The 15,835-nt window shown below is 44.8% G+C and overlaps 1 protein-coding gene across 3 annotated transcripts in view; it reads left to right on the forward strand.

Moving 5' to 3' along the window:
* RASGEF1B (RasGEF domain family member 1B) overlaps window positions 1–15,835 on the forward strand; it is a 46,638-nt gene that overhangs the window by 18,139 nt on the left and 12,664 nt on the right. For all 3 annotated transcript variants that reach the window (XM_061584776.1, XM_061584775.1, XM_061584777.1), the window contains exons 3-8: window positions 6,093–6,215; window positions 7,601–7,738; window positions 13,600–13,812; window positions 13,948–14,022; window positions 14,812–14,907; window positions 15,674–15,776. In XM_061584776.1, the coding sequence (XP_061440760.1) occupies window positions 6,093–6,215; window positions 7,601–7,738; window positions 13,600–13,812; window positions 13,948–14,022; window positions 14,812–14,907; window positions 15,674–15,776 (748 nt within the window). The remainder of the gene's footprint in view (window positions 1–6,092; window positions 6,216–7,600; window positions 7,739–13,599; window positions 13,813–13,947; window positions 14,023–14,811; window positions 14,908–15,673; window positions 15,777–15,835) is intronic.

Genomic DNA, 15,835 nt, shown 5'->3' on the forward strand with positions numbered 1-15,835 from the left:
AAAATCAAATTTCACAATCTAAAAACAGCAAAGGCTAAAATCAAATTACAAACATTACAATCATTAACAAAAAATTAAAATGCCTCGGAGTAGAGAAAGGTTTTAACCTGGCGCCGAAAGGATGATAGTGTCGGCGCCAGGCGAACCTCCTCGGGGAGACTATTCCATAGTTCGGGGGCCACTACTGAGAAGGCCCTTGATCTTGTCACTGCCCTCCGGGCCTCCCTATGAGTCGGGACCCGGAGGAGGGCCTTCGTAGCAGACCGTAGTGTACGAGCCGGTTCATAGCGGGAGAGGCGTTCCGACAGATATTGAGGTCCCGCGCCGTATAAGGCTTTATAGGTTAATACCAACACTTTGAATTTGGCCCGGAAGCGTATTGGAAGCCAGTGCAAGCGGGCCAAAACAGGTGTTATATGGTCAGACCGCTTCGTTCTTGTTAGCAGTCTGGCCGCCGCATTTTGCACCTGCTGTAGCTTCCGAACCTTCTTCAGAGGTAGCCCTACGTAGAGCGCATTACAGTAATCCAAACGTGAGGTTACCAGAGCATGTACTACTGATGTAAGATCCTCCTTACTCAGGTAGGGACATAGCTGGGCCCCTGAGAGATCCAGCAATGTTGCAAACTATCAATGTTTATCACGAAAATACCGTAAGGGGTCAGTGCCCCCCTTCTTTCCCCACCTCCTCAGTTTTAATACTTTCCTGACCAGGGATTCAGGGCACACGGGGATTGTTGATAATTCAGCAGTATAGTTGCTCTGTGTCAAAACTGCAGGCAAAGTCAATTGTGCACAACTCAAAAGATGAGAAGAGAACTGCTTGTCCTCCGCTCTTGGTCAATTTAGAAGCAGCTGCTCTGAAAATGTACTTGTATCTAGAAAGGCAAGATGACGGTCCTTCAAAGGCCACTTGATGTGCAGTGGCTTCCTACGTTGGGATCAAAGGATGTGAAGAAACCTCCTGCCTGTGAAATTTTCCTAACCTTATCAAAACTCTTCTGACTTTCCTTGAGAGATGTAACTTTCCAGATTCACATCAGGCCCAATGGCAACATCAGCTCTACCGATACCAGTTCTGGGCAGGATGGCCACATGCAGAGTGTGAGGCACATGCATTTCTTTTCCCACTTGCAGGTATGGGCTTAGCTTACTGGGTAGCCTCTCTTTGTGCTCTCCACCATCCCACCCCCCTCTCCCAAGTTGTCTGCATGGTCTAGAAGGCTTTGGGAAGAAGTAGGGTCATTTCTCCCATTTCTGCTGGACTATGGAAAAAGCAAGAAGGAGATAGAGAGAAAAGAGCAGGACTTTATCTTCTCCAGACTGTAGAGCAAAGGAGTACCTCTGGGGGTGGTGCATGTCTTCTGCTGGACATCTTTCTGTCCATAGAGCAGCGACCCCCCAACTTTTTCCCCTACGGACCATTTGAAAATTGCTGATAGTCTTAGCAAACCACTTAATGATTTTTCTGCCTGTTGTAGCAATTCTAATGTGCTGTGCTAGGTGCTGTATTATTTTTTAAATTGTACTTTTCTTTCTTCTTTTCTTTCTTCTGTTGTATCTTATTGTGCTACAATTTGCATTCCATAGGATTAAAGTGGTGATACAACAAAATACAGTATAAGAAATAAACCCAGCAGTAAAAATTACAGTTAAAAATCAGTATGAATATTTAACAGAGGCATGCTGTGGACCAGCTGCATGAAGCACGAACCATCGTTTGGGAACCCCTGCCATAGAGCATGGGTGAGGAAATTCTGAGCCATGGGCTTATTTAGGCCTGCCAGTGGTCCCACTTTGACCTGCAAAGCCGTTCCCCCCCCCAACCTCTGCCCGTCTGCCTTCATGTGACATGAGGTGTGGCGTTGGTATAGCTGTGGCTGCAAAGAATTGTTCCTCTGCAAGCATTTATTAACGTTTAAATTTAGCACCACCAGACTGGCTCCACGTGGGAGCTCCTGAATGCAGCTGATCCCTGCTGCAACCACGGCTTGCTTGCAGCACTGAATTTGCCACTAAATGTCAGTCTTGCTTTCATCAGTGAAAGCAGCGCAGGATTCTTTTGCAGTTGTGGCTTGCAGCTTCTGAAGCTGGGCTAGAAGGAAGGAATCAGGAGCGCACTTGGAGCACACCCCTGCCATAGAGCAAGCACTATTTGCCCCCACTGAATAGATTTCCAGATGCCTGCCCATCAGGACACCTTTTGGGGAATAGATGCTTCTTACTAGCACAACAGACATGTGTACTCATCAAATCTGAGTCTACATAAGGTTTTCTTGTATGGGCATTGTCATCCATGTAGAAGTAGCCTTAAGTGAAGTGGCCCTCTTTATAATAGTTTTGCTTAAATCCTCTGTCTATGTGTGAACTCAGTTTCCAGCTTTCCCTTTGATCTCAGCTGCTCAGCATATTCCTGACGATATGCAATTAATTAGAAGAGATTTCATAATGTGACTTCTGCATTCGCTTGGACTCCTTCGATATTTAATTAATATATACTCAAAACACTCACTTCAAAAACACTCCCTGCTGCCTTTCATGGCTGATTCATGTTCATGCATGGAAGTTGTGTCATGAACTGAATGACACCCTTGAAAACTCACATGGGGATGGCTAACTCTTGTGAAGCCTTGTGGGATTTTCCATCCCGTGATTGACTGGGTGATGGCAACAGAACAACAAGCATTCCATGCTAATGAACTGAATGACACCCTTGTTGAAAATTCACATGGTGATGGCTAACTCTTGAAGCCTTGTAGGATTTTCCATTCCCTGATTGACTGAGGGTTGGTAACTAGGGATGGGTGAGAATTTCAATTCAGTTCACATTTCCAGCCGAATTTATGAAATTTGCACTTTCTGAAACAATATAACCAAAACACAGCCATCCTTTGAAATTCGCACTTACTCAAATTTTGCAGTGCAATTTGCCAACCAAAAAGTGTTTACTAAAATGCATGTATTAGGGGAAAGTGTGCATAAAATGAATATATAAGTGAAAATAACATGCAAAAATGCATTATATGACATGAAATGGCTTGCAAAAAATGTGTACATTAATAAAAACTCCTGATAAAAATGTGCCTATTAGGAGAAATTTGCACTAAAATGTTGGAGAATTTTCATTAGGATTTTTAAAAAATAAAATTGCAAATTGCTGCAGAAATGTGGAGAACTGAATTTAAGATTGAAAAAATGAGAAACTGAGAGAACCGAAATTGACAGCTCTTTCCATCCGTTATGGTAACAGAACAATAAGCGTTCCATACTGGAAAGATGTAGGAAGAATTATAGGAAACTGTCTGGTCCTCAGTTGTATTTTCTTGTTAGGCAGAAATGATGTAAAGTAGATTCTTTCAACCATTGTGAATATGGAATTTGGCATAACTATTCCCAAATGGACTGCTGGGATCCATTTGTGGGTTGCAGGTACTTGTGGAGGGGCTACTTAAGATCCTTGCTGATGGACTGGTGCAGTCTAGCAGAGAGAAGTACAGTGAGTTTTAGTCAAGGAAGCTGCAGCTGTGAAGATCATTAAGGAGCTGGCTGGACTGAGAGTAAAAGCTACCCTGCAGCTTAAATTTATTTCGCAAATAATAAATTATATAAGAATTGCAATATTCTATGTACACTGAAAAGGAATGAAATGTAAAGTCAAAATGTTGTTGATGTGTCTGTTTTGCTAAAGGCTTGGGATGGTGAATCAGTTGCTCATTCTACCTGGTTTTCATACAGTTCAGTATTCTGTATTATTGTTACTTAATTTCTTAACGGCCACAGGGCCATGATATGGAAACAGTATTGCAACCTAAAGCTCATTCACTTGGAAGTAAGTCCCATTGATTTTTAAATTGGGTTACTTCCAAGCAAGCCTCATACTGTAGCAAGTCATTCCTGACTTGTTTCTATTTTATGGAAATCATAATATACATTGAGATGCAGTAGTGCAAGAGCACTCGTGCATCTGCTTTTCACTATATATTGTGATGTGCAAAAGCTGTCTAGATGCTTTTCTGCCTGGTCACCTAAAGTCAGTTCTTACTTCCCATGGGTGACCAGCTGAGTGGCTACCTACAAACTTGAGGGAGAGAGAGAGGCTGGTACGAATCTGAGAGAATGAGAAGAGGGGAGTTGACAGTCTGGAGGGAAGGTCAGCATAAATGGTAAAGGCATCAAGTTAGTGGTGAAGGCACCAAGGAACTACATCCAGGATTTAAGAAGTAAGATTCATAAGTAGCTTTTAAAACATACCTGTTTTATAGTAAAAATGTTTGGGGGAGCTACCTATTCAGACATTAGTCCTTTCCCCTACAAATTTCAGCTGTAGGTTAATTGTAGGTTGGGGAGCGCAATAATCCCATTCAAAGTCTGCATTCCTCATTACTGTGCACTTCAGTGGGACACAGGAATGCAGACTTTGAATGGGATTATTGTGCTCCCCAACCCTCTTCAGATTGGTAAGGCAGTCATAATTACACTTCAGCCCAGAATTGTCTGTACTGTCTCTTTCAAACATCCCCCTAAAGGAAAATTTTATTTTTATTTATTTATTTATTATTCCGTTTATATCCTGCCCTTCCTCCCAGCAGGAACCCAATAGTACAGCAAATAGTACAGCAAAGATTGTTGCTGGGATTTGTGAGCGTCATTAAATACCAAACTAGGGCTGATCAGTTGCAAGTACTACCGCAGGGGTCAGGCTCGCCTAGTGGTCATCAGTAGTAAGTTCCAATGCACCTAGTGGATCTCCCAACAATGCAAGCCTTCGGTGTTTTCTACAGTACCTAGCGCTTATTGGCATAGCCACCTCCATGATTTCTTCTGCACAATATGGGGACATGTAAAGGTGTCCATAGTTGCTTTCTTTGTATGTCGACATAACCCACAAGTGATGCAACTCCCATGGCCCTGTGCTCCCCTTGCATGCCAGGCGAGGCTGTCAGTGGCTAAGATTATCCTCTCCCTCCTTTGTTGGAGGCAGTATCCTTCTGAATACAAGTTTCTGGGGAGCACTTTGGTTCTGCTTGTGGGCTTCCAGTGGCCATCTGGTTATTTCCTGTGAGAATGGGATGCTGGACTGGATGAGTCTTTGGCCTGATCCAGCAAGGGTCTTCTCGGGCTATTAAACATACAGGAGCCCTTACATGGACGTAGACCTGCATGGGTGGTGATGGAATGGAGGTAGCACCAGCCGTATCAGAAAAGGGGACCTCAAACTCACCTTTTCTGTTTCTATATCGTGCTGGCTTAACTTCACTTCAATGCTTACATCAACCCTCTAAGATAAGCCCATTGTGGTCTCTCACGGAAGGCTGATGTTGAGAGATAGTGGCTTACCAGAGGCCACTCAGTGAGTTCAAGGTAGAGGCTCTAAGCCCCCAGTCTTTGAGTCGCCAGATAATAATAATAAAATTTTATTTCTGAGTCGCCTATCTGGCCAAAAAATGGCCACTCTAGGCGACGTACAATCCATTAATAAAATACAATATAACAATAATTAAACACAATAATTAATAGGTTAAAACCAAGAACTATAATTAACAGCAGCAGCAAAACTAACTCGCCACACAAATCCCATAGGCCTGCCTGAAGAGCCAGGTCTTTAAGGCCCGGCAGAAAACATTCAGGGAAGGGGCATGATGTTGTTGGACTACAACTCCCATCATTCCTGACCATTGGCCATGCTGGCTGGGGCTGATGGGAGTTGTAGTCCAACAGCATCTGGGGACCCAAAGGCTCGGAAAGTCTTCCCTATGCTATACTGCATGCTTTGCAAGGGGAGGGATTCTGAGATTGCATACCAAGCAATTCTCAGTTAGTGAATTCATTGCATATTTATTACACAAGGATTTTCGGCTCAGCTGGGTGTTGTGCCTTGCCCTGTCTCTTGTCTCACCTTGCATAACCAGGGTGTGTGATGTATCCAAGGTGGATGATGTTTGGTGCAATGACGTTTAAAATGCCTACCTATGCAGAATTGGTGCCCTCCCAAGATAACACAACAAGTTAGCCTCTGCACAAACACGCAACTGGTTCTAAATGGCATCTGTGAAGTTAAGATATGCATCTTGTTTGTCTCCTTCTTGCTCGCAGAGAACATACATCTTTACCTTCCTGCTCAGCTCACGCCTCTTTGTCCACCCTTACGAGTTGATGGCAAAAGTGTGCCATTTGTGTACTGAGCAGCAGAGGCTGGATGAACCCGTGGCTGATAAAGTAAGTGACCTGCCTGATCAATGGTAATTTAGGGTTTCACCATGGTTGCTTACTGGAGAGAGACAGGCCAGGGAGTCAAGTCTAGCCAGGTGCTTTGGCCCTGAACTCTGGGGGCATGGAGGCTAGAAGTGTTTATTTGTTAATTACAATTTGTATCCCACCTTTCCTCTAAAGAGCTCAAAGTGACATACTTTCCTCTTCCATTTTGTCCTTACAACAACCCTGTGAGGTAGTTTAGGCTGAGAGAGAGTGAATATCCCAAGCTCACCCAGTGAACTTGGTAGCTGAGTAGAGATTTGAACCCAAGTCTTCCAGGGTCCTAGTCCAATGCTGTAGCCAAGGGGTAGCCAGCATGGCATCCTCCAGATGTTGTTAGACTATAGCTCCCATCATCCTGAGCCTGACCCTGCTGGCTGGGCCTGATGGAAGTTGTAGTCCAACAACATCTGGAGGGCACCGGATTGGCTATTCCTAGGCTCATAACTACACCAATGAATCAATCCCTTTTCCCAGACAACTCTGGGAATTGCTGCTCTTTAAGTGGAATAGTGGTTTCCTAACACTCAGCTCCTTTAACAAACCACAATTCCAAAGGTTCTTGGGGGCAAGCCATAACTGTTTAAAGTGGTATAAGAATGCCCGAAATGTATAGTGCAGATGGGGCCAGTATGAAGAGCCCATCTGTATTACTCTTGCTGACATTTAGGAAGTCAAAGGGGTGGGGCTTCTATTAAAGCTAGGCTTACCAGTTTCTTGGAGGCTACAGATGACCGTCTTACTATGTGATTACAGCTGCCTTACAAAACACTTCTAAGTGGCTACCATATGGATCATGGTTACCTGTTTCCACCCTCAGTCAGAATAGGAGTGGCAACACATTTAATAGTACTGATGGATTAATTGGATCCATTTTTCTGGTCCATGTCAGTTTTTGCATGTGTTCATTCGTAAGTCCATTTGAACCCCTTTCTGAATCTCTCTGTGTTTTTTTTGAACTGCACAAAAAATTGTGTTATTTTCCTACTTCTCCTAAAAGATGCATTAGTTATTGTAAACTGCCCAGAGAGCTTCGGCGGTGGGGCGGTATATAAATACAATAAATAAATAAAAAATAAAATAAAATTTTGTACTCCTTGGAGAAACGTGAATAACTGTTCCAATCCGTGTACTAATCTACATACTGTGAATTGCATCAATTTAAATGCAGACTGAATTCTCAAGCATCCCTAATAATTAAGGGTTTGTTTAGGTGAAGTAATACTGTGAACGTAGTTTTGTGTCCACCAGTCAGGGTGCTTTAATAAACTCCGAGGATTATGTACCATGTTGAACCTATGTTCTTAAGAGGTCACCCCATAGTCCCTTCTCTCTCTTTTTTTCTCCAGAGCCAGTTACGAAAAATTGCCCCCAAAATTCTGCAGTTGTTAACAGAGTGGACCGAGACGTTTCCGTACGATTTTCGAGATGAGCGAATGATGAGGAATTTAAAGGAGCTGGCCCATCGAATTGCTAGTGGGGATGAGGTGAGGTACTCGTGGGCATGAATAATTCTGCTGATGCTTCAGAATGTCCAGTTACTGTAGAAGATTTTCACACATGCTGTATTAAAGTGCTTTTAAAGCAGGGGTGGGGAGTCTGTGGACCTCCAGATGTTGTGGGACTCCATCTCCCATCAACTCCAGCCAGTGTGACCAATGTTCAGGGATGATGGGAGTTGTAGTCAAGCTAACCTGGAGAGCCAGAGGGTCCTCACCTCTGCTTTGAAGCCATTTGGTCTATTAACCATTATAGGCTATACTAACAAATGACGTATGCAAGAAATGCAAAAGCCCATTGTGTATGTTTTGTTCAGCGGTGGCTCTGAGTGATTCAAAAACTGTGAATGTCTTGCAAGGGGAGGGGTGTAGTCATCTGGGTTTGCGGGGGGCCGTTGACCTGTTACTTTTTCAGGAGCAGGGTCCCAATGTATGAGCCAATCAGCATGAAAAGGGTTAGCTACTGAGAAGAGTTCTTGTCCTTTTGTGCTGATTGGATCCAATTGGAGTGAATGGAGGTGAGTGAGCCATGGAGAAGACTCTTCTCAACAGCCAACACAGTCTCCCCCTTTCATGCTGATTGGCTCCTAGGGATATCTGTTGAAATGGAGTGTTGACTTGAGAGACAACAAGGAGAACAAGGGAGAGTGGAAAGGGGGTGTGGTTGTGAGGGGGTGTGGCATGACTGTGATGAAGGGACCTTACACTTCTGAATTTGCCATTACACGGCTGGGGGGGGGGGAGCCACCATGGCGGGCCCATCTGTCACTTTGCATTCCTCTGAACAGGGAGGCAGCTCGGATGTATGTCTGATTTCTGTAAGCTGCCCTGAGAACTTTTTTAAAGGGTGGTGATGTAAGTACTTAAAAACAAATATAAATCTCCTCCCCTTCTCTGCCAGTCAGCACATGTGGTAACGCTGCCCGTGTATGGGGATTGACATCATCCTGAATGAGGTAGTAAGGATGCTGTGGGGTTTCCTGATACAAGCCTGATTCACATCTGACAGGTCTTGGAGAAACCCAGGAGTTTCACCATTGCCCCAGAACACAGCTCCATCCCTCAGCCCTGAGTGACGAAAGACAGTGGAGTAAAGGACTCTGGAGGGGCTGTGGAGGCAACAGTGGCAGGACTTCCCCATTGTCACAAGGAGAATGTCATCCCATTATTCTGGGAGCTGAGCTGGGAAAATGTATCCTGTAGTATTCAACTAAGTCCTACTTGGATCTATTGAAATGAATGGCCTGAAGTTAGTCATGCCCATTAATGGCAATGGGTCTACTTTGAGTAGGAGTAGCCTTGAATGCCACCCTACGAGTTTCATATTGCACACATTTTAATCGGGGGTGGGCGAGGAGAGGAGGACTCTGTGTCTCGGGTATCAAGCGTTTGGGGACCATTGGTGGTTCAAAATCCTTTTAAAGGACTGTTTTTATCCAGCACTGGCTGGTGTCCATTGGCACTGGAAGGGCAGAAGGCAGAGAGGCCAACGGTAGGCAGAGAGTCGCAGCCAGTGCCAGGCATAGCCAACTAATTCTGCTTTTGCTCCCATCCTCCTCCCCCCTGCTGAGTTCCATGGGGGCCACGCTGAGACTGGAGGAAAAGTGGAGAGCTGACCGCCAATGTCACCCCTGAGATGGGATGTAAGAAGGAAGCCAGGCTGGGGGCAGAGGGTGGCTGGCTGAGGTTGGTGGGCCAGTGTCCCATTTTTCCCTAATGGGCCAGCCTCCCAAATGCTTTTATCTGCCCATATGCTCCTGGTCTCTGAATGGACTATGACAATCACATCCTTGGACTCTCCTCTGTGACTTTTGTTTCTCGTTCCGATCTCTTCCCACAACCTCCAACCTATCAAGCTGCTCCCAGTGTTTGTTCTGCTTCTGAAATCCCTTTGGGCCCTCTATGCCACCCCCTGCTTCAACCCAGCTGCCTTTTCCCCCTTTGATAAGCCACCTGTTCACCAGCTGGTGCCTGTCAGCAAGCATGTGGGAGCACAAATGCTCCTATACCTAGGGCTGTGTGATATATATATTACATTTTAAAACTGTCACTAAATGGATTAGATCAGTTCTGGTTTAAAAAAAAGGAAAGGCGTACAGAATGAAACTGAAAACCAGGCTAAGACCCCTAACTCAGGCCTGGCTAGTGGCCCAAGAGTCACCTTTGCAGAGTGTCCCAGCACAACACGGGTTCCTTAGCATGGGTTCCTCAGCAGATGAGATTGTTGTAGAAAGGGCTCTGTGAGGACTGTAGTGTTCAAATACATAATTTATTTATAAGATTTATAGCATTTTTATCCCAAAATATGCATTCTGGTATTTTATTTTTTGAGCCAAGAACTGTGCCCCATATTTTGGAGGAGTGCAGATCAGGTCAGCTTGCACTGGAATTCACAGAAATCAAATTCCTTAAATGTCCTTAGTGGGAGGTGCTGAATTTTGGCCCATTTCCCACCCCTGCCACCCTCTCCTTAGGAAGTGGGAGAGCATCTGAAAGAGACCTGCACCTCCATGGGGGCTCTGTGGAGAATGGGCAGCGAGGGATTGTCACATTAGATCTCTGCCATCTCAAAGTGACTCTGCTTTTTTTCTCCCTCTATGAAAGGGAGGGGGAACACTTGGAAAGCCAGCGTCGCAGTACATTACTGGATGTCATAAATTATTAGTTATCTTGGCTAATAATTCTCTTGGAAGGATAAATGCAGACAATGGTGACCTTGTTTCTTTTGCACTGCATTGCAGATCACTGCAAGAATGTGGGGTGCCTAAGAAATTTGGTTGCCCACTGAATCCTCCTTCACAGGTTTTTGCCCTCCCATTTCTACCCGAGGTGAATCAATGGACCCCCTCCTTTAGTGCTTTTTGCCCTACCCCCCCAATCTTGATTGCTTTCAAACACATTTTGTGGTGCAGCAAAATGAGGAAATTACAGCTAAGTTCACTAAGCCTGCAATTAGTCTTGGGTTTAAGATTGGGTCTGTCGCGATCCTGCCCACAAATGTTCTGGGAGAGTTGGACAGGTTAGCCCCTTTGTACTCTGTTGTTCTGCCATTTTGAGCTCAGGTCTGAGTGTTACTACACATGTACACTTTTTTTTATGTGGGTACGCCTTCAAAATATAAGGTAGGATTGGGACAAACGTGTGTGCAAATTAAATGCATATAATATTTGTGCCTGCCCACCAGGTGGCAAGGACTGGGCTAAAAACAAATAAACCTTCTCCCTGCTTCATAGACAAGGAAGTTCTCCCTGTCTAAATGTACAACTTGAAAAGCAGATTTCAAAGAAACAAGTTCTGAAATAGGGTGGTGCCACTTGCCCAATCCCATATTTTGCAACATGGATGATGTGCCTCTCCCCCCTCCATCTCCATTTTTGTTTCTTTCTCTGACCATTTGTATGAGGGTCACAAGTTTTCAGAAACAAACCTGAGTTTTCAACCCGGGTACACACTTTACATAAAGTACATGATTTCCCCCACACCCAAAATGCAGGGAACTGCAGTTTGTTCTGTGTGCTGAGAGTTGTCGCTCTGTGAAGGGTAAACTACACTTTCCAGGATTCTTTGGGGGAAGTCATGTACTTTACATGTGCTTTAAATGTGTGGTGTGTATCCAGTCAGAGTGTGCACTCAGAGGGGAGCTAACATCTCCGTGGTGCCTGTGCAAGTATAGAGTGTTTGTTGTAGTCACACATCACTTTATTTAGTTGTATATCTAAAAATGTAATGTGTAGTGTGGGCCTTGAATGAACAAACAGGCTCATTCCTGTGTATGAACTTAAAATCCCTCCCACCCCTTGGAGATTGATAACATGAGTTTACTTTTGTGTATGTATAAAACAGGTATAATCACACACATACACACAGCCTTTGCACTGACCTTTATTAGCTGTCACCATCAAATTGTGGGGTTGGCCCTAATGAATTAGTATACATAGCTCATAAAGTAGACAACCAGTGAAAAGGGTATCCTTTTGTCTTTGTTTTATTTTATTATTTATTTATTTATGCATGAATGAATGAACGAATCTTTAGGCTGAGATACATCTCCACAGTGATCACGGAAAGCCATCTCTCATTACGGTCTCCCAATCTGTCATGAAGTCCCACAGTGCCTTTCAGAAAAAATAATTTCCCAGTCCACAAAAGCTTATTGCATAATAAATTTGTTAGTCTTCTAAGGTGCCACAAGACTCTTTGTTAAACTGTCATTGACCCAGTTTGCACATAATGTTAAATCAAACCATGTCTTAGTGTGAATGAGTAAGCATGCAGGTTCCCAGAGAGACTCTCATAGCTGTTTCACTCCTTGTCTGGTCCTCCTGCTTCTGTGAGCCAAGTCATGGTTTAGCTTAGCATTACACCCAAACCTGAGTTGTGACTTATCTCCCCTAGAAAAAAACACAAACAGTAAGCCACAGAACCAGCCTTGGCTACCGCTTGTGGTTTGGACCAAGACAAACCACAAGCCCAGATTTGGGTATAATGCTGAGCAACGGGGCTGGAGGAGGAGCCGCAAAGTGTCACAGTCTTCTGTCTGAGAACCCAATTGTTTGCACCAAACCACGGTTTAGCTTAGCGTTGTGTCCTAACTGGACCACTGTATTTCACAGCTTGATCCTGCCTTTTTTCTTTCTTTTTTTCTTGAGGGTGGGGGGAGCCTTGATTTCTATAACAGAAAGCTGAATTCTGCCACTTGGTGTCTGCCTGTTATTCCATGTCCCACCCTCGGAGATGTGTGTGTTTCCAGCTTACGGGTTATCTTTGTATATAATGATCTGCTCTATGACATCTTGCATGGTCAATGTGCATCATAGCTTCAAAAATATCCAGAAACCACTTGTGTTGGCAGTACAATTTGTCCAAGCAGTTTGCCCGCACAACCACAAGCTGATTGACTCAGGGAAGAGGTTAAACCGAAAGAGAAGGCAAAATTCAGTCTGTGGTTTTTCCTGGAAAACAGTGTGTGTGCCATTCCATTTGCACAGTGTTAACTTGCACACCCATTTTTGGTGGTGGTGGTGGTTTTTCAAAGAGCAATTCTTCAAAACAATGACTTGTGTCCAACTAAGTTCTACTTGGAGTAGATCCATTGAAATTAATGGACATGACTAGCCAGTGGTAGCTGGTCCTCGTTGTGTCTGGTAGGGTGGAAGGCAGAGAAGCCAACACACAGTAGGGAGAAGCCAGTGCCAGGCAGAGCCAACTAGTTCTACTCCCCCCCTCCTTGTTGAATTCTACAATGGCAACGCTAAGGAGGAGGAAAGTGACAGGCTGTGCCACCCCCTGGACTGGATGTAAGTAGGAAGGCAGGCAGGTGGGGCTTGCTGGGGGCAGACTGAAGTTGGTGAAGCAGTGCCTCATTCGCCATAATGGACCAGCCGCCACTGTGACTAACGTAGGCTCATTTCAGTGGGTCTACTCCAAGTAAAACTTAGTTAGTAACAGTTCAATATTTCTATTAGTTTGTGATCTGGGTCAGAAGTCTGCAAAAATGTAAACATATTTTGTTCCCAAATCAACCTCTTAAACTCTTGAGACTGCCCTGCAGGACTGTGAACGCTTATGGGTTTCTTGCACTGAAATAGCAAGTAGTTCCAGGGCTTGGCTTTGCAATTCCAATTCCAGTCTGCTTATTTGGCGGGCAGGATGGTTTTTCACAAGGCCGGTATTCTAGGCCACTGGGTACCTCCTCCCCCACTGCCTCTCGGCCTAACCCTCCTCACAGGGTTGTTGTGTGGACAAAATGGAGAAGGGGAGAAGCCTGTGTGCCACCTTGAGCTACTTGGAGGAGAGGCGGGATATAAATGCAATAAATAAATAAATGTGTTCCTCTTTTCCTTTGGCAGATGTACCGGAAAAATGTACAGCAGATCATCCAGAGTCTCATTCGTAAGCTGACCTCTCTTAGCCAGTACGAGGAAGTGCTTGCAAAAATCAATGCAACCTCGACAGACAGACTGACAGTCCTGAAGACCAAACCCCAGGCCATCCAGAGGGATATCATCACAGTCTGCAGCGACCCCTACATGTTAGCCCAGCAGCTGACTCACATAGAGCTAGTGAGTTGATGCTCATCCCTCCTTTCCTCCTCACCTCACCTTACCACCATTACTTGTTCACCCTTTTTGACGGCTGTGTGTGAGTTTTGCCCTCGGACATGCAATCGAATCCTTCCTTCCTTCCTTTTTCTACAGGAGAGGCTCAATTACATTGGACCACAAGAATTCGTCCAAGCGTTTGTACAAAAAGACCCACTGGATAATGACAAGGTAAATAAGGGGCCTTTGCAAATCTGGGGCCTTCTGCATTCAAGGCAGATGCTCTAACACTGAGCTGCAGTCCTTCTCACAAAGTCACAGACGGTCTCTGTTTTAACTCCGCTGGGGGCAGAGGGGTGATTCCAAAGGCTGAGTGCCACGGCAGAAAAGGCCCAACTGTTGCTATGCCACCTTTCCCAGGCCTGTCCCTCTAGATCAGCCTTTCCCAACTAGTGGGCCACCAGATGTTGTTGGACCACAACTCCCATCAGCCTGAGCCAGCATTGCCAATGTTCAGGAAAGATGGGAATTGTGGTCCAACAACATCTGGTGGCCCACTAGTTGGGAAACACTGCTCTAGATGTTTAGGACTCCAGTTCCCATCAGCCAACATGGTCCTTGGTCAGTGATGATGGGAGTTGTAGTCTGAAGTATCTGGAGGGCACCAGGCTGGAGAAGATGGTTGTATGCCACAGTGCATGTTTCCAGTGATGACTTCCAAGTGAAAACTTATTTAAACAATGGCTAAAAGAGGAAGGCCAAACAAGAGATGGATTGATTCCATAAAGGAAGCCACAGACCTGAACTTACAAGATCTGAACAGGGCGATTCATGACAGATGCTCTTGGAGGTCACTGATTCATAGGGTCGCCATAAGTCGTAATTGACTTGAAGGCACATAACAACAACAAGCCTCGTGAATAGCCAGTTAAGACTGTAATATGGCTGCAGGATTAGAATTTCCACCCTGCACCCCGGAAATGCGGTGTAGGTGATGAATGTGTGAGCTTGTCTTCTCAGAGCTGCTACGGTGATCGCACGAAGACTCGGAACTTGGAAGCGTACGTGGAATGGTTCAACAGGCTCAGCTACTTGGTTGCCACAGAAATATGCATGGTAAGTAAATCGCTTCAGGCTATAGATCATTGTGCAGCGGAGAGGGGGGGTCGTATTTGTAAAACAGTCCCGCATAAAAAGCTCCCTGCAAAATAGTAAACTAAAAAAAAAAAAAGCTAAATCTTCCTCTGATGTGCTAGCTTATGATGAGAGTGTTTTCAGCTTGTTTTTTTAACATGAAGGAGAATTAAAAATATGATACCTCGCCCCCAGTCTGAAATAGTATATTCCTCCAGTGTTTGGGTTTGGCAGGGCATTGGTGCTAAGGAGCCCTGCTGGGGTGCGTGGGCCCCAGCAAATGCCCCGCTATGCTAGCTAATGACGCCAGGCCTGTGAATGCATGTGTGTGAATCAACTCTACATTTCAGTCCCTGGGAGAATTTTCTTTTTCAGGAGATTTTAATTTGCTGACACAAAGAAACTAAAATGAGTCTGAAGTGCTTAACTACGGTTGCTAGAAACACCTGTCGACAGCCCTTCACTGAAAGTGGGATGCCAGTCCAACCATGGCTCTCTGTCAGCTCTGTGGAGAGCTGAAGCAGCCCCTAGAGTGTGGATCAAATGTGCCAAGGCTTGAGGTTGTAGAACAACCTTCAGTCCTCTCTTTGTCCGGCACAGTCTTTCACCGCATCTATAAAATGTTAAATTATAGTGCTGTAAATGGTACAAGTGTACCTATATGTGCTTTGCCCCTTTGCTTACACATGTCCCTACAAGAAGCAAATGATGTCTCCCTTCCCTGTTTGGTTTGTTTTTCCTCCTTCAGCCAGTGAAGAAAAAACACAGAGCGAGAATGATTGAGTACTTTATCGATGTGGCTCGGGAGTGCTTTAACATTGGCAACTTCAACTCGTTAATGGCCATCATTTGTGAGTATAAACAGATGTCCCTTATAGTTTATACCGTATTTTTCAATAGAATCTTTTCC

The sequence above is a fragment of the Rhineura floridana genome, chromosome 9, assembly GCF_030035675.1.
Source record: "Rhineura floridana isolate rRhiFlo1 chromosome 9, rRhiFlo1.hap2, whole genome shotgun sequence".
NCBI classification, from domain to species: domain Eukaryota; kingdom Metazoa; phylum Chordata; class Lepidosauria; order Squamata; family Rhineuridae; genus Rhineura; species Rhineura floridana.